General features: G+C 43.2%; 1 protein-coding gene across 1 annotated transcript; it reads left to right on the top strand.

The window, feature by feature from the left end:
• The first annotated feature begins 7,961 nt into the window (after window positions 1-7,961).
• LOC134538330 (uncharacterized) lies at window positions 7,962-19,561 on the top strand. Its single transcript, XM_063379554.1, has 3 exons — window positions 7,962-8,270; window positions 8,861-9,054; window positions 14,677-19,561. The coding sequence occupies exons 1-3, from the start codon at window positions 8,056-8,058 to the stop codon at window positions 14,901-14,903; spliced, it is 636 nt and encodes a 211-aa protein (XP_063235624.1). The 5' UTR covers window positions 7,962-8,055; the 3' UTR covers window positions 14,904-19,561.
• The last annotated feature ends 215 nt before the right edge of the window (window positions 19,562-19,776 follow it).

The raw sequence follows: 19,776 nt of genomic DNA on the forward strand, positions 1-19,776 counted from the left end.
TTACAGGTAAGCAGTTTTAGACAATTCACTGCTAAATTAAGTGTTGCCGTATGAGTTATGTGGAACCCACAACAATCATACACAACGGAGTAAGTCGTACCAGTACCGTTATCAGTTAAACATTCACCATGTAGGCAGTAAACTTACAGGTCTTTTAACAAATATTTTTAAGGTACACAGAAAATTTGAGCAAACCTCTGCCATATTTCTCAGGTTCCTCTAGCTTACCAATGACACTTTCAATGTCAAAATTACATTGGTCTTTAATGTCATGGAAGCCAAAAACGAAACCAGAACAGTCTCTTGTACATTTTGGCCTTAGGAAAGAGCCATATAATTCTTTGATACAATTCACATCTATAACATTCACAACAACACCATCTAAATTCAATGTTGTTTTGCTACAACCAGGCACAGTATCATTCGAGTTGAAAGAACCAGTAACCTGTACCTACTCTGATATCAGTGTCTTCCACATGGCAAACATGTCACTATCTCCTAACATTAAAATCAACAAATTATTCACTAACAACTGCAACTCTCACAGTGTTTGAAGTTGCTTCTTTAGACGATCTTGAAGTTATTTCACTTTCATCACTAGATAAGGGGTTATTAGGCTCACTGGTATTTGGAGTGCTAGGATCATTTCCTTCTTCATCAGCTTCAAGATGAAAGTCATACATTGACACACTTTTTCCAGCCGGAATATCAAGCTTCTTCTTTCTTTGGCATGGTGTGGAAGAGTCACTATGTCTCATTTCTTAGAGCAGTGCTTTCAGGGAGTCATCCATAGCAGTTCTTATCTCATCCATATTGTGAGGGTTCTCATTTGTTAAACGATTTAACACTTTTTCTGCATTCAGAGGAATCACCTCATATTTCACAAATCCGCTTTTGATGTTTGAAGCTGGGCGTTCAGAGATAGATTGTACCAGTTTATTTGGAAGGTGTAGAAACACATCTTTTGGGACAGCACTTTCATTATTTCCAGGACCCAGCTATCCATGTTTGAAAAATCTGCCTCCACGAATGCTTCAAAGGCCTAAAGAACGCCACATCTAGTGACTGTGTCAAATGCATTGAGTTTCGTGGCAGAAAGACCAACAGAATCACATTCTCCTCACAGATTTGAACTGAATGCACTGTCAGATGTAAAGATAAGTTATCCCCAAGAAATATGTTCTTTCCCTCTAGCTTTTTGAAATAAGGAACAGCAATTTTAATGAACCAGTCATCAAATCATTGTCGTCGCTCTGCTCGCCCTCCCTCGTCGCTCGACGCCCGGTTGCTCAGTTGTACTAGGTAGAGTGGGGTTCGGCCAGTGTGGCCAGGGAGGGACAAGCTAAGACGTTTAATTAATATCCACCAGTCCGTGACGAACATCCGATTTATTGATACAAGGCCCTGTACATGGGGCTGTACCAACCCCGCCTGCGACATTCTGGTTGGCGCGCGGCGATACGAGGGTTTATCCCCTGACCGGATACTCAGTGTTACGCTCTGACTAACCTGCACCATACTATGTCCGGTAGTTCAGAGGCATCCGGAAAGGTGGCGCGACACTAACACACTATGCCACGGGCTACTGTATCTAGACCTAAATGCCCTGCAAGATATTATATGCACCGTAGAGGCTACTACTCATCGCCACATAAAATAACAAGTTATAATTCTGAAACTGACTCCTAGCTGCCACTATGCCTGCATCGCGATGCACTTACTATGCCCGGCAGATATCGTGGCGTCTGAGCTCCCTAGTCCTGTCTGGAGGAAAGGGGAGGGCGAAGAGGAAGCGATAGCCTATTGTCAAGGTCAGCGGCCAGGGTTGTACTAGCAGAACAGAATACTGACGCCGACCGCCAATGCTCCTCTATGTCGCATAGACCGCTATGCCTCATCAACGTCTCACAAAAGCGTGTGCACCGAACGTGCTCGTGCGCGCAGCAAAGTGTAGTTCGTGCGACGAGGCGAACGCCATGCAACGAGTGCTGCGCCGGCGGAAAGATCCGGCCGGGTCTGGCATATCCCTCCGCAACAAATTAATTTATGTATATTTTTTCACAAGTTTTTATTAAACATTATTTTTCATTAATTAATAATTCAGTCCTTGCAAAATCATGTTTCACTGTGCGTTTTGTCCCGAACCTGGCCGGTTCAGTTTCCTACGAAATTCACACGTTTCCGCGGGAGGGCTGGCGGGGGAGGGGGGTCGCGCGCGGCGACACCGACAGTGTCCTTCGAGAGCTCAACCAGGCCGGCAGCCTGCGCGCAACGCGGAACCTTCAATCTTTGCTTTCACCGACATGTAGTTTTCAATAGTGTAATATCTTTTCAAACTTTTACGTACAGTTCCGCGGTCGGACTCAATTTACCATGAGGTATTTAACTTAATTAAATCAGTGCTCCAAGATGAGTGTTCTACGTCATACGTAAGTACTGTGGGGAGTTTACGTGAATTTACATCGGCGCTTCACGCCCCAACTTAGCCTACAGGCTACTTAGTTTTGGCCCGCACGGGGCAGCCAGCAGGCGACGCGTGCCATCGAACATAATAACGATTCAGTCCCTGGGACATATCTAGACATCACGTAGAGTCGCCGGAGACACGGGCCTACGTGCCGCTAGCCCAGTTTATTAAGTGTTAGGTAATAGTGAAGTGTATTGTTCGTCAAGATATCGTGCACCATGTCATGGTGTATTTTTGTAACTATCGCATCACGTGTACAAGTCCGCCCCTCACGCGCATTAAAATCGTGAGCCGCCACTGAGGAAGTGAGCTGCGTGTGTGACTAGTCGCGCCGGGCAAACCGTTACGGCCAGAACGGGCAGCACCATGTATTGGGCTGTGCTGTATTAAATTCCCCAACTATCTTTCAGAAACTTTGTGTTATTCTTCAGGCGTCCCGAGTGGCCATAACAGCTCGGGGGGCCCTACTGCGTTAACCCCTACCTCTAGCCACAAGGCCGGACCTTCCCTGAGATCACGAACCCGAGCAAAAATCACGTCTAAATAGTCAGAGATAGCGGGGACAGCGTCAAAATAGCGCCCGACTAGTGTGGCTTTCATTTTCTAAAAAATTAACTTTCAAATTAACTTTCAAATTTTTCAAATTTTTTGTGCTTCAAATTAGTGTACCAGTAAGGGCTCGCGTAGGAACAAAGTAATCGCGCGGAAACGGACGCGACGCGCAGACGGCCAAAGAAGCGGGCACCTGGTGATAGGCGCGCGTCGAGTTAAGCGCCAGGCCCGCATCAAGTTACGCGCCAGGCGCGATAACGGCTGTGGGAGCGGAAGTCCGCGCGCCTCACACAGGGATCGGGTGGCGCAGCTGCGTCGCTGCGACGCGCATGAACATGAGCCGTGACGGAGCCGCGAGCAAGCATAGTGGAGCAACGTCACAAGTCACCATGGGTCACTAGAAATGAACGACTTCCAGGAGGCCTACGAGGCATGGGCAAGCGAGGGCTACCCATGCCCAGGGGACAACTGGGAGTACGAAGACCAGGACAAATGGAAGGACGACACCGCAGCGGACACCGAGGGGCCGGACGTAATCCGGACACCGCTACGACAGCACATACCGCAGCCCACATCGCCGCTGCCACACACGGCCAACCACCACGCCGCGGTAACAGCCATGATGCCGCCTGCGTCACTGACAACCCAGACGTCCGTCCTCAACAGGACGCCGCCTCCGATGCCGCCCCCGCCATATGGGGTGGGTACGACTTCACCGCAGATGGAAGACGTCACACCCGTCCAGCCACTGTGGTACAATTGGCACGCGGAGACCATGTGGAAACGTGAGGCCGACGCAGACACGCCGCCCCCTACGCCTCCGACGCTGCCCCCGTCATATGGGGTGGTGACAACATCACCGCAGATGGAGGAAGCCACACCCCTCCAGCCACTGTGGTACAATTGGCACGCGGAGACCGGGTGGACACGTCAGGCCGACTCAAACACGCCACCTCCGGCACCACCAACGACGACGCCGCCCCTGGCCGCTGAGAAAGTGACTGGCGTGGCCGTGCGCACCGAGACAGCCACAGGGAGATGCATCCTGGCAGGCAGCCAGGTCGCCGATCACACGCAGCGTCACTGCGGATCCACCACGTCACCTCTGGCACCACCGACGACGCCGCCCCCAGCCACTGAGAAAGCGACTGGCGCGGCCGTGCACACCAAGACAGCCACAGGGAGATGCATCCTGGCAGGCAGCCAGGTCACCGATCACACGCAGCGTCACTGCGGATCCACCACGCCACTCCGGCACCACCAACGATGCCGCCCCCAGCCGCTGAGAAAGCGACTGGTGCGGCCGTGCACACCGAGACAGCCACAGGGAGATGCATCCTGGCAGGCAGCCAGGTCGCCGATCAAACGCAGTGTCACTGCGGATACACCACGCCACCTCCGGCACCACCGACGACGCCGCCCCCAGCCGCTGAGAAAGCGACTGGCGCGGCCGTGCACACCGAGACAGCCACAGGGAGATGCATCCTGGCAGGCAGCCAGGTCGCCGATCACATGCAGTGTCACTGCCGATTCACCACGCCACCTCCGGCACCACCGACGACGCCGCCCCCAGCCCCTGAGAAAGCGACTGGCACGGCCGTGCACACCGAGACAGCCACAGGGAGATGCAGCCAGGTCGCCGATCACACGCAGCGTCACTGCGGATCCACCTTGCCACCTCCGGCACCACCGACGACGCCGCCCCCAGCCGCTGAGAAAGCGACTGGCGTGGCCGTGCACACCGAGACAGCCACAGGGAGATGCATCCTGGCAGGCAGCCAGGTCGCCGAAAACACGCAGCGTCACTGCGGATCCACCATGCCACCTCCGGCACCACCGACGCCGCCGCCGCCCCCAGCCATTGGGACAGTGACTAGCGCGGCCGCACGTCTCAAAACCGCCACATCGCGACCCAGTCTGGAAGACAACCAGGTTGCCGACGACATGCTACAATGCACAGAGGGCTTGTCACTTACGCCCGCCGCACACATCACAGAGGGCGTGCCACTTCCGCCCGCCGCGCACATCACAGAGGGCGTGCCACTTCCGCCCGCCGCGTACGTCACAGAGGGCGTGCCACTTCCGCCTGCCGCGCACGTCACAGAGGGCGTGCCTCTTCCGACCGCCACGCACGTCACAGGGGGCGTGTCACCTCTGCCCGCCACGCACGTCACAGGGGGCGTGTCACCTCTGCCCGCCGCGCACATCACAGAGGGCATGTCACTTCCACCCGCTGCGCACATCACAGGGACGCGCCACCTCCGCATGCCATGCGCACCGCTGAAGGCGCCACGCCGCCTCTGCACGTCAAGCGCGAAGCTGAAGGCGCTGCGTCGCCGTCGCCTGCCACGCGCGCCACCATGGGAGCGCCGCCGTCTGCCGCTGAAGGCGCCGCGATGCCGCCGCCGCCCACCTCGGCCGCCGATGACGCTGACCCACAGGTACCCGATGCCGCCCCATGGACAGCCGCCCCGGGTGTACCAGGTCAGTGTGCCGGCGTATCTTTAAGTGTGTGTGTGCAGTGAGGCGTTGATGCACATAGCGGTCTCAGAGAAGGGGGGGCATTTGACGCCGACCGCCAATGCTCCTCTATGTCGCATAGACCGCTATACCTCATCAACATCTCGCAAATGGGTGTGCACCGAACGCGCTCGTGCGCGCAGCAAAGTGTAGTTTGTGCGACGAGGCGAACGCCATGCAACGAGTGCTGCGCCGGCGGAAGGATCCGGCTGGGTGTGGCATATCCCTCCGCCGCATTACAACAAATTAATTTATGTATATTTTTTCACAAGTATTATTAAACATTATTTTTCATTAATTAATAATTCAGTCCTTGCAAAATCAAGTTTCACTGTGCGTTTTGTCCCGAACCTGGCCGGTTCAGTTACCCGCGAAATTCACACGTTTCCGCGGGAGGGCTGGCGGGGGAGGAGTGTCGCGCTCGGCGACACCAACAGTGTCCTTCGAGAGCTCAACCAGGCCAGCAGCCTGCGCGCAACGCGGAACCTTCAACCTTGGCTTTCACCGACATGTAGTTTTCAATAGTGTAATATCTTTTCAAACTTTTACGTACAATTCGGCGGTCGGCCTCAATTTACCACGAGGTACTTAACTTAATTAAATCAGTGCTCCAAGAAGAGTGTTCTACGTCATACGTAAGTACTGTGGGGAGTTTACGTGAATTTACGTCGGCGCTTCACGCCCCAACTTAGCCTACAGGCTACTTAGTTTTGGCCCGCACGGGGCAGCCAGCAGGCGACGCGTGCCGTCGAACATAATAACGATTCAGTCCCTGGGACATATCTAGACATCACGTAGAGTCGCCGGAGACACGGGCCTACGTGCCGCTAGCCCAGTTTATTAAGTGTTAGGTAATAGTGAAGTGTATTGTTCGTCAAGATATCGTGCACCATGTCAGAGTGTATTTTTGTAACTATCGCATCACGTGTACAAGTCCGCCCCTCACGCGCATTAAAATCGTGAGCCGCCACTGAGGAAGTGAGCTGCACGTGTGACTAGTCGCGCCAGGCAAACCGTTACGGCCAGAACGGGCAGCACCATGTATTGGGCTGTGCTGTATTAAATTCCCCAACTATCTTTCAGAAACTTTGTGTTATTCTTCAGGCGTCCCGAGTGGCCATAACAGCTCGGGGGGCCCTACTGCATTAACCCCTACCTCTAGCCACAAGGCCGGACCTTCCCTGAGATCACGAACCCGAGCAAAAATCACGTCTAAATAGTCAGAGGTAGCGGGGACGGCGTTAATACATTCGGCGCGTGACTTCCTACACTACGTTAGTCTGTATCCACGTCCGTGGGGGGCCCAGGGCGGTAAGGCCTTTTGGCTAAGAGCTCTGGGTTACCAAACCAAAAGTGAGAAATCCTATGAATTGTACTTGAATTACATAAGTGTAACATTGTGTAAATTGCAGTGGTTGTGCTCGAATATTTGTTCTCATCTGTCAGGAAAAGTAACAAACTATTATATAAACCTGCAAAGTTTTACTTTGTCCCATTAAATATACTTACGGTGTCTGCTAATTATTATGCTAACCAAAGTTAATTGAAATGTTAACTCAGTAACTAGCGAAAACCAGACACGATTTATTTTGAAAAACTAGGTCACTTAGGGCCGTATTCCAAGACACAAAAATAAGGGTTTAGTAGTTGAATATGCAATACCTGTACCCTAACCATATTCCAAGTGCACGATAGGACACGGCCAGTCCCTTATTTTTAGGGCACTGATTTTTGGTGTCCTATCGGTTGCTGATTTGATCCATAACTGTATATTTATTTTTTCCTTTTTAATTAATGAACTTTAACAGAACTTTTACGATTACAAATCCCCCCCCCCCCCCTTAATATCTTAAAAAAACAGCAAACATAAATACGGCCAAAAATTAATCGTTTATTCTTGTACAACCAAAATTAAATATTTTATTTCAGATTATAATTCCATAGTTTTAAAAAATAAGCTAAAATTACGATGGATTCCATGAAGTACAACTGTTTATAGCCTCGCACAAGTCCTCGTTTATTAAAACGGCTGCATATCTGATACCTTACAGGGGTTCAGTTAGGACACGTTTTGGAATATGACCCGAGAGTTAGGGTACGGCAGTTGCCCAACAAGACAGTGCATATTCGTTACCTTACTCAAACGTCTTGGAATACCGCCCTTATCCTGTCTTTTTTTAAATCTCTAGTTGTAATAATACAACAATACGCAAAATCAAGAATTATGATTCGCTGGGAGAAACCAATAGACGATAGGAAGAAACCAAATATTTTCTTTATACCCATGATCGCAGGAGTTCCATGTGTAGAGGTAGGCACATAAATATGAATTGTTAAACGTTCTTAGTATTAATATACTCTTTGGTTTTATTTTTTGTAAAATTGGTTTTTTGAATTTTAAAAGTTTTACGTTTTTGTTGGTAACACTTGCCCGCTTATGATTTAAAATCATCTATGCTTGTTGGAAATTGTGAGTTTTGGAGCAGGATATTATAATGTAGCAATGTAATTGAAAAATGTATTGGAAAATCGCTGCTGTACTTGGTTTAAGCGCTGCTGCTGTAACTTTGGTGGAGTATTTTCTTTACCTGCAGCGACTAAAACTCAAAGAAGTTGAGAAGTTGCGTGCTTTAGAGAGGGTTATATTCTTCGATGATACTTTACAGAATTGTCGTGAACATTTAACTACGGAAAATTCATGTGGGGATTCTTGTTCCTTTAAAAAACTATCGTGAGTTAAGATTTTTTTTATTTTTGTATCTACAGGTTACAAGTTTTCAAGTTTTGTTAAAAAAAAAAAAAATGGTTTTTAAACTTAATTGGTATTAAAACAGAACGTAAGAAAAATTGTTTACTGTTGTGTGCAATTCTTTTTCATTCAACTGATTTTATCAGCACATTCAAACAACTAGTGTTATACTATAGAATAGCCCATTAAGCTCTCATGAATTTTAATACAACATAACCCTCCCCTCCCAGCATGACCTATAAATAGTAAATCAAAGTGCCTACTGCTAGTTTAACCTAAACAATAGGTTTAATTCAGGAGTCCATTGCTAAATTGGTGTATCCTAACTTAACCTAGAATTAATGAGTTATTCGAGTACATCCTAACCTAGAATACACATGTGAATCACAGGTGAACGCTGCTTCAGATCACAATTCATTTTCAAAACTACTGGAGACCAGCTAAATCCTGTAATTCACTGGCAAATTTCAGAATGGACATTGCATCTACTACAAACTTCATTAAATGTCAATTGATAGATTGTGCTGTTATCAGAGGCTTGGAGTCTTGGACATGCCTGGATGTGTGCGCAGGTATCTGATTGCAAGGATCGATGACTGCTTGTCGACACTGGACCTCTGCATGTTCCTCATGACCTGCCACAACCTATCGTCAGCGCTGGCACGGGCTGTGGAGCGCGGAGTGAAAGTGCGCATGCTGTATGACCATGACATGGCTGGAAACACCCACAATTATGGTTGCCAGATCAGGTGGCTGAGGCGGCATGGTGAGTACACAGCCTTGTGTTTCCCCTTTGTAGACCCTGGGGTAAATATGTAGTTTAGCGTTATTTGCGAGAAAAAAAATGTTAAAAATCCAAAATACTTTTAATATATGCTCTTTAACTTCCTCTTTTCATTAAACCCGGCGGAGATAAGAAATTCCAAATACTTTAGGAGATATCGCCATTCTTATTTTGCAATACAAGACCTGTGCAATCATTCGACTGTCGCTATTTTTTTATTTTGCCGTATGTTCGTGAATGCCTAATTAATTAAAATGGTCGATTATGTCAGGTCAGTTACATTATAAATACTTTCAAACTAATCTGACATTAAAAATAATGTGAATTAATTTTAATGGTTGTTTGTTTTAAAGTATTTATAATGTAACTGACCTGACCAAACAAACCGGGACAAAGGATGAACAGTAGGAACTCACGTAATTTTTTTTTTACATATTACTTGCACAACAATATTCAAATAACAAATAAAACATTAAAATTTGAAACGTTAAAAACTCACCTAAGTTAGAGACGGGTACAATTCCTTTGCCATTAGTAGAAAATGATTTAGTCGTTCACCTACGTCGCGAAAAAAAAAAAATTCATACTCGTAAACAAGAAACAATTGTGAATTCCGCATGAATGCACAGGTATTGTGATGAAAATTAAAAAATTTGATATCTCCTAAAGTATTTGGAATTTCTTATCTCCGCCGGGTTTAATGAAAAGAGGAAGTTAAAGAGCATATAATAAAAGTATTTTCGGATTTTTAACAATTTTTTTTCGCAAATACCGCTCAACTACATATTTACCGACCCTGGTTCACATTGTTTATTCAGCAACCAGCCCTGGGCCCAAGAAGCAAACTGTCATAATAAAAATAAATTGAACATGTTAATTGGGCAAAGCACTGTCAGTTTGCTAATTTTGATATCACACAGGGTTATACTACGTCAAATCAGCACACATTCTCCCTGACCCTCTTAGAATTCGATGGTTTTTTTTTGTATGCTAACCAAATGTTATATAAATGATACAAGTAGGCCAACCTGGGATTCTGTATTGAAGTGTCTTGATTTCTCTCTGGATGCTGTGGGACAAGAGAAAGATGATGGATATAGTACTTCAGGTGTATAAATGTCAGTTTGACTTAATGTGCCTTTTCGTCATATGCCAAAAAAAAAGCCCACCACCATCTGTCACTGTAAACTGCTACGACGTAACCATATATCTCACTTAGAACCAGTATGTCCTTACATGCCACAGTAGACTTTACCCAGGTTTCAGTTTAAGAAAAAGATAGTATTGCTAAAACTTCATTTTACCTTCCCTCTACTGGTAGGAAAGGATGTAATTTCATGGTACCAGAAATTGTATGTGAAGAGCTGAACCTATTAGTCAAGAATTCTTCTGTTGCAATGTACTCTTCTTGTGTAGCAAAAGTAAAGTTAGTACCTGAATTTTTTTTTTTTTCCCCCAATCATTAGTCTTCTTTTACCCAATCGTAATAGACTTCTTGGAGTCATTATTTGGTTTCATAAGGCTGCCAACCTCTTAACAGTGCCTCCAATACATGACCTTTCCCTTGTGCTTTTGCTGAAAAATGCCATACTGCATCAACAAGAAAGTTTTTTTTGTGATGGCACAACTAGTTCTTCATGTGTTTATATTATGCACTAGACCCATCTGAAAATTAGAATATCTTTGTGTGAGTTCTCATTAATATCTGCTTCATAAAAGTTCAAAATTTTCTTCATAAACAGGTAGAAAGCAACTGTGTTATGTGTTAGACAGTCAAAAATCACAACAAAACTCAGGTGTTTGGTTTTACCTTCAGACAAATGCTAGCAGCAGAGACCGAGCCAAATTCATAATTTTAGTGGAGGTGATGAAATACATGTGTGGGTGTGTTATGTAGGGAGAGGGAGTGACATATAATCACAGATATACCTTTCACAGTGTCATGAGTATGTTGGGAAATATAGTTTTATATATCTGTCTAACTTCCCTTCAAACTAATAAATTTATTCTATCTGCATTCAGTCAGCTTAGTTGAAAAACTACTCACGCAGCCTATGAACACTTATGTCACTTTTGACCAGTTTTATTTAGTTCATCACACTTCACATAACTGATAAATAAGTAATCACTCTCTTGTTTCCTTTCCTTCCTTCAGTGTAAAAACACAAATTATGCAGTCAGGCACAAAACTGCTCTAAAGATATGGTTATATACATTTAGACACATATGACATGTAAAATTGATGAACATCCTCAACTATGCCAAACACGTTTAAATGATGCAGGTATTATTTTTCTCTTCTTTCTTTTATTGCCAAAATATCTGCTCTAGCCGGTCATGCCTTTAGTAAGAGTGAGCCATAACAGAGACTATACATTGTCTCGGGTTAGCCTACTACCATTATCTATGTAAATGCTGCCTGTTAAAATTGGTAAGAAGCATAATAAATACTGCATGTATAAATTTTTATCAGCTACTTTGTGAGTAAGTACTTAAAACATCAATAGTCGTACTTTAGAGTGGTTAAAAGTAAATAAATGAACAATTGCTATTATTAAATACCTGCTCTTAACGTATAATTACCACATATTTATGCCTCATATCTCATGAACCCTTAATGTTCCAAAAATTATTTTTTTTAATAGTTAAAATAAGAACGGTGCAATTAATTTTTTTAATTCTCACTTTTTTAGTAACCAAATTTGGGATTTTCCATAATTTTGGTAATTTCTAAATGAGACAACCTCTATTGAGTTTGTCATATCCAAGCTGATTTAAAAAAAAAAAAAAAACTTAAAATGGGACCAATTTGAGCTTTCTAACATCAACTGTTCCCAAATGACAAATTATTTTCTAAATCTGAAACGTGCAAATTTTTTTTTTTTTGTAAGAAATTTGTAAAAAGTTCATATCACGTTTCCAAGTTATACATGGCTTCTGGTGGCTGATCCTGTTCTGGGAGATAAACTTAGATATGTGATACAGAATCATTACCCTGGAATTGGCCCAAGAGAGCACCAGGCTGGCTCAAAGTCTAAATGAATACTGTTTTCGTGGGTCAACAGCCCCAGTGTGTCACTAGGCTCGAAGGCTAAGAATCTAAGTGATCACAGAAGCATAGTCTTTTGACTAGTGTAATATGCTGTTTCCTAGCTAACCTGAATTAAAAGTGATAAATGACTGTAGAAGGTTTTTGTAACACGTAGTTTTATTGACATGTAAAAGTTGCACTATATAGATAAGGCTCATGCCGACAAATGATGCTGTCACTCCTTAAGACACATTGCACATTGCACTAATTGCTGGTTCTAAGTGCAGTCTTTATGAGGGTCCTACTAGAGACGGCCAATCACGTAAGTTTGTAAATATAACTCGGGCTCTGCTGTCAGAGGCATAAATCTACGTTACGTTATTTGATGATGCTGCTGATGCTGGCAGATGTATGCACGACTGATAAAATTAAAACACTTTGTTCGCTGGAGTAAGCCAGTCATGTAAATGAGTAACCTCATGGCGGGAACATGTGACGAAGTGAAATGAAAGATAGTCCGGATAGGCCTGCACTGCAATATGGCCCTGGGACGCATGGGCATGGGAAGTGTAATAAAAGGTTTGAGTGAGTTAGTTATATTTACCAGAAAGAAGCAGTCAGTATTCAAAGTTGTAGGCTCCCCAGGGAACATAGTGTCTCTGCCCCAGGCTGTAGTTTGACAGAACTTAAAGTAATGGTGTGAGGTGTGAGACACAGTCACCTTGCACCAAAAAATACAAAAAAGGCAAATAGAAAAAACATTATGTAGATAATATAAAATGGCACACTTGCCTTAATAAAAACATACTTAATTTATGTTATGGCTTAAGACCCGTTTACAATTGCTTGAAGCATGTGCTTCATGCTTTGGCCGCATAGCCCAGTGATTCCTTCCCCTCTCCTTGTTGTTCCCCCCTCCCCACCATCTGTTCGGCTCATAGATTTCCCCCTCCATATCCCCTCTTCTTCCCCAGTAGTTTGTTTCTCCGTCATTCAGTTGCAGTTGGGTGAGACGCTACAGCTCTGGTCAGTATCGGCGATCCGATGACGTTAACCTCATGTATGACACAGTAAATGTGTTGCATGATGTGACCGTGCTCAGCTTGTAACATGTTTGCTAAGCCCTTTAGTTTTCAGTTTCTATTCTGAACTTTGAGTTCAAGCAGGCTGCATGATTTAAATAATAATCAATGCAAATTTTGAAACAAATTGAGTCAGGCTAGCAAATGTTCTCATGTTTAGGAGGGTTGCTTTAACTACTGTAGGCGACGAGCGGGTGTGTTCCGTAGGCAGGGGCGACTGCTTTTGGCGGGGTGGGGACCAGTTTTTGGACCTCGTGAGAGAGGTACGTCAGTTGATACACAAGTAGCTATAGAAACTGTTACTTCTATAGGGCCTACACAAATGTCTGTGACAACCCTTGACACCCGTGGTTTGCCCTCCCCCTCTTCAAAATTTTAGAAATTAATTTTTTCAGATTTTAATTTATTTCAGTTTATGTTTCATCTTTTATCCAAGATATTCTTGTATTTGAGGTCTTCTTGAATTAGAGGTATTCCCGTATTTAAGATTTCTCTTTGTGCATTGAAAACGTCTGAGAACATAGCTGCTTACCCAAGGCTGTTTGTAGTGGGCGCCACCACGTGAGTGGGCACGTGGACCCGGCTGAGACTCCAGGTCAGGGCGTTACGTGGCCTGTGTGAGGCGAGATATATTCCTCTAATTAATCGAGCTTATTTACTTAAGACCTGGCCCATATCTAGGCGTCGGGCACGCCACACTGATCAGCATACATGGATACCACGGGGTTGGTGACACGTGGCCACACGTCTCTGATGACTCCGCGCACGTCTGGCCTCGGCTGATGACGAAGAGGAACTGGGGCGAGCAGAGCTCTGCACACGGACAACAGGCAGCTTCCCGCCGGACCAAAACCATTATTCCAATTCTGTGATCCCACGGAAAGGGTTAGTTTTAAGGAAGAGACAAAACACTCTTATAATTTATACAATCTCTCATCCGGGCTCAGAACCTTAAACATCGGCTACTTTTTATATTAACATTTAAATAATAATTGTTGTTATTAGTTTATGGGGGACGTCACACTGCCGCTAAGCGCCCTCTTGTGGTAGTCCGTGGCGCGAAATTTGAACACACACACATCTACATACGTCAGCGGTACAAATGCCGTGAAGGAGGGGAGCTGGACAGTGGAGTCGGGCCAGGCTTACGAAGCAAAGCCCCGGTTGACGTCATGTCATTGCAATGGATTCCAAGTGGTCTTTATTTTCAGGTCACTTGGAATTTTGGTTAATAAGATACTTAAAACTTAATAATCTGAGTTGGTGGCTTAAAAATTATATTTTGAATCCCTGAGATTCCTGCATCTCAAAAATATGGATATAGAATAGGGAACTGCTAGAAATAACATCACTACAATTGTATATCAATCACATTTTAATGTATTTCAAAGCCTCTGAAATAAAGCCTGAAGCCAGGTGTTGCTACTCGTAAATCCTCGGTGTGGAGTTGTGGAGGCAGGTGGTCACGCTCCCGGCGCTATGCCCCGGCAGGTGTGGAGGTGCGCACGCGACCATATGCCCACCACATGCACCACAAGTTTGTGGTGCTGGACGGGCGTCTGGCGATCACCGGCTCAGCCAACTGGACCCTGCAGGCATTCTGTGGCAACTGGGAAAACGTAGTGGTGACCGCTGATCCCCGCCTGGTGCACCAGTTCGCAGACACCTTCCAGGAGCTCTGGGACATGTTCACTGAGGCACTCCCAGAGTCTGCTTGAGGAGCAGTGTTGTTCCAGCAAACAGGGCCTTTGTGCTCTGTACTTTCAGTTGAAAACAAGTTGCGATATGTGGAAGATGACAAGCTCATATTGACTAGTAAGGTCGCTAGTCATTGGAATTCAGAGGTGGATGTATTTTTTTTTTTTTTTTTTTTAATTCTTGGTATTCATACATATCATTGACAACAGGATGAACACACATTATTTTGTGCATTTTTTGTTTCGTTACGTTAAGAGTATGAAGTGATGTTTCAAAATATGTATTGACTTGAGAAAAGGTACTTGGCATTTTCCTGTGCAAAACTTCAAGCTTAATCACAAGTTACATATTCCACATGTGTAGATACTTGTAGTTCAGTGCTAGCATCTTCTTTAGCTGGTCTTTTATTAATATTATATTACTTTGATATAGTGGTACCCTACCTCTTTTTATATTCTTTAAATAATTTAGGTAACGCAACTCCAGAAAAATAAGTTTTGACACGTCAGCTACAGTCGAGTAGAGCAGTGTCTTCCACTAACTTCATGTTTGAGATAAGGGGGAAATGTTTCAAATCAAACTTGAAAACATAATCATTATTGTCTTATAAAATGCTTTCTTCTTCACACCAATCTATCAAGTGATTTGGTAGCTATGTTAACTGATTTCTACACTTCTTTTTATATATTCTTTAGAAGCTGACTTATCATTTCCTTTAGATTGGTAAAGAACTCATATCTTTAAATAAACCACCTAAACGTTTCTCACATATTGTAAGCAAACTTTACCTCTTTCAGGTCTTTTCAAATTCAATCAACCAACTAGTAATCTATGCTTACCACCAGACTTGTAGTTTCTTCTATTTTCTTTTAAAACATTGCAAATGTTTCTAGTGATCCCAGAGTTAGTGTGGAACACAAAAAATCAGCATTAGCAATGTGTAGAGCCAAGATTATATGGTTTTATGCGAAATCGCGAATTTTCACGCGAAATTCATCCCAAACCGCGAAAAATGCGAAATGTTTTCTAACCACAAATAAACACCTCAATATTGATTTAAATCGTTTACTACCGACTATTGGTTGATTGACAAAAATTCCGTATCTGTAGAAGAAATGGTCGTCATCCAACTGCAGTGTGGTGGTTATTTAATGCGTTAATTATTCATCTTAAAAAATTACAAGATATCACAAAAATTGACGATTTCACGAACAAAAAACAGATCGTTATCGGAGTTAGGTTAGGGTTTTTAAACGCATCTAGCCACTAGAGATCACGCAATTATAACAACCGGCGATCGTAAACAAGTTAACAAACACAACAACGTGAAAAATCTCAGCGCCTTGTTTGCTGTATCCTTTGAAAAATACACGTGAACAAAAACTGCATTCATTAAATAAATACGTATGAAAATAAAAGCGAACCTTGATATTTAATGATCACTTGATATTTAATGAAATTTCACTGTAACGCAATTTTGTGTGCTTGTTGAATAAGCAGTTTACCGTGAAGCAACGCCGTGAAGCCTTCATTTTAATTTCACACTTCACAGGCGAGAGAGCCGAAATCGTAACATACTCGAAGTTTTCCGATCGCTAATGAAAAAGCACCATATTGCAAGGATTTATTTATTTTACGGTCATTAAATATTTTAAATAACGCTTACCTACCCAACCCTCCCGGAAAATAAATAAAAACATTTATTTCACTGACCTGACATAACCTAACCTTTTACTTCGGGTTGAGTATATGGTTCTCTCGCCTGTAAAAAGTAGGCTTCCCGCGGTTTATTTTTTCGCTACAACTTCAATAAATACTAGTTTTTGGTACCTCCGGGATTTGTTTACAAATGACGTGCATAAATGAAAGCTAAATTTCTTAATCATGCCGAAAAATAAAGCTACTACGGCATCACGTGCTGACGAGTTTAAGAATGAGGGATTATATGTCAGTGACGGAAAAATACTTTTCTGTAAATATTGTAATTGCCGTTTGGAGCATGAACGTAAGGACACGGTAAACAAGCACATAATTAGCGACAAACATGTAAAAGGTAAACGATCCCCATGCACTTTGAAACGACAGCTTTCTATCCCAGAAGCAGGAGTGGCGCAAATATGCGCAAAAAAACAAAAGGAAGATTTTGTTCTCGAAACTGTTGAAGCCTTTGTAGCTGCAGGTATTCCTCTTGAGAAACTTGACAACAGCAAGCTGACTGCATGGATGCAGAAGAATGTAAGGGGTGCTGGTGATCTTCCAACAGCGGATTGGATGAGGAAAAAGTACATTCCCCTACTTAGAGAGAAAAAAGAAGTGGAAATCAAGCAGCAGCTCTTGGGGCAAGATGTGGTCATACTCGCAGATGAAACCACTGACAAGAGTAATAATTGTGTTTTCAACATCTTGTTTAAAATTCTGAAACCAGGTGCTGAACAAGATGTTATCTTAGGGGCTTCTTGTGTCCTTGATGCAGCAAATGCTGTTTGTTGTTCTCGGGCAGTGATTGATGTATGCTCCAAATATGAAGTCAAGGAAGAAAACATAATTGCGTATGTTACAGATAGTGCCAGGTACATGACAAAATCTGCTGGCACCCTTGAAGGTCTATTTGGTGACCACATGTACCACATACAATGTTGGGCCCATAAAGTAAACATTGTTGGGCAGATCTGGCAAAACAACTTGGAAGAACTGAACCTCTTCGTTTGTAAGGTAAAGATGGCCTTTCTTAACACCAGAAAGAGGAGGCATGCATACCTTCAATTTCTTCTCCAGAAACATGGAGAAAACAAGGCTCTGGTCAAGTTATTCCCCATGCCAGTTGTTACACGTTGGAACACATGGTTTGAATCTGTAGCATACCTCGCACTCCATCTGCACGACATTGTGGAATTCTTTGAGCAGCTTAGCGAAGATAACTCTGGTGTTAAATATATCAAGGGACTCCAGAAGGAAGAGTTACAATGTCTTGAGGCCACTCTTACATTTGTGGCTCAAAACTGTAACACCTTTGTAGAGCTAATTAATTTTCTTGAAGGAACAAAGTATCCTACTGCTCATCAGTTGTGCACAAAATTGAGTAAACTTCAAACTACTCTTGATGTCTTGGCTAAGGGAATATTTCCTGAAAATGTTGAAGACATTTTGGCTGAAATGAAAACTGTCAACTCTGCAGCCCTTAAAGAGCAGTTCAAGAACACAGCTAAACTCAGTCTTATAAAACTGATTGATCTGGTGAACACTGATCCATCTCGTCAACTATTTCTGGGAATCAGCGCTCTAATGAATCCTCAAAATGTAGAAAACATTCGTGTGGAGGAAAAAGAATTCCAGAAACATATTGGGAACCTACCTTTCCTTTGCAAGGTGCAGAAGACCTCTGTAGCGACAGGCTACATAACACTCCAAAACCTGGTTTCCCAAGAGCAGAAGAAACCGCATGTAAACTACATAGACATGGTGGACATACTATGCAAAATGAAAGCGGATTATCCTGAATTTGCAGCTGCTGCTTTAAAGTTAATATGTATACCTGCAACGAATGTGGACTCAGAGAGATCTTTTTCTAAGTATTCTGTAGTTGTAAGTGACAGAAGAAGATCTCTAAAACCAGAGAATGCTGAACTGCTGACAATGGTGGCTTTTTCCTTAGCTTAATTATATTGCATTTATAGAACAAAAGTTTAACTGTAGTTTCTATTTTAATTAATTTAGACTCTCTCCTGAACTCAGGAACAGTACTTACCTGCATAAGAATACTGAATATTTTAGTTGTTAATTTTTTATGTACTCTCAACATAGTATTGTTTAATGTGCATATTTTAAGTCTCTAACCACGAATTATTGAAGCATTTGATCAAGGCAGCTCTGCTAGGTGTGTACATGTTATTACATGTGTTTTAATTTTTTATGACGATAAAGACGAAATCCATAATTCTTAATGACGAAAAGTCCTTTTTCATAACACCATAAAATCTTGGCTCTAGCAATGTGGAACTTATCATATATCTTGGAACATGGCATGAAAGTGGGTAAGTTTGGTCCTGGTACTCCCGCTTCACTGACCTTGTATTCCAAAACTGCTTCTTCCCTATCTCATTTTGTGTCGGGCCACTTCAAGTCCTGCGTAACGCCGGTTACAATAGTGTGCAGCATCATCTGTGGTTGTGTGCGCTAAGGCGTTGTGCTAGTGCAGTGAGGTGACACACGCTCTCCGGTGTGACTCATTAATTCATGAGCACTGCCTCAGCATTAGAGCGGCTCTAGGTTTGCTCCATGATCCTGAGGCCCTGTAGGGAACCTGGGGAGCCTTGACTATAATTTTAGAAAATATTTTTTAATATTTTTTCAGTGTTAACTAAAAAAATTTAAATACAACAGTTCTGTAACTTAGTTCACATGAAACCAAAATAATATCTTCTCATTTCCATAAACAATTTAAAAACTATTTATTTTTAATATTGTTTTACTTAGTGCATCATGGGTCAAGTCTCCCTATGTGTAGGAGGTTTGACCCACCATAAGGGAGGCTTGACCCACTGTAAGGGAGGCCTGACACAGGTGGGAAAAAAAAATTATGATTAATGTCAGAAATAATGACTGCAGTGTATGTTTATGGTAAATGCTTCTGTATATTTATATCAAGTTGGTATTAATAATAAAATTATATCTAAAATACTATAGGCTACATGAAATATTTTTCATCCAACAAATCTCCAAGGCATTTAAGTTTACATTATATACATACAAGGTAGAACAATGTATAAGAAAAATCGACATTAAACCAAAAATAAGTAGGTAATTTACTATTTGTAGCATTAAATATATTTTAAATATCCACACATAAAAAGGTCTACCTTAAATTAACAATGGATGAAAAATCAAAATCAAATT

Source organism: Bacillus rossius, chromosome 1 (assembly GCF_032445375.1).
Source record: "Bacillus rossius redtenbacheri isolate Brsri chromosome 1, Brsri_v3, whole genome shotgun sequence".
In the NCBI taxonomy this organism is placed as follows: Eukaryota; Metazoa; Arthropoda; class Insecta; order Phasmatodea; family Bacillidae; genus Bacillus; species Bacillus rossius.

Excerpts from the sequence above, each read along its gene's own strand:
- LOC134538330 (XM_063379554.1), top strand. The coding sequence starts at position 8,056 with ATGTATTGGAAAATCGCTGCTGTACTTGGTTTAAGCGCTGCTGCTGTA. Across the intron at positions 8,271-8,860 it reads TGTTCCTTTAAAAAACTATC|GTATCTGATTGCAAGGATCG; the intron begins GTGAGTTAAGAT and ends ATGTGTGCGCAG. Across the intron at positions 9,055-14,676 it reads CAGGTGGCTGAGGCGGCATG|GTGTGGAGGTGCGCACGCGA; the intron begins GTGAGTACACAG and ends ATGCCCCGGCAG.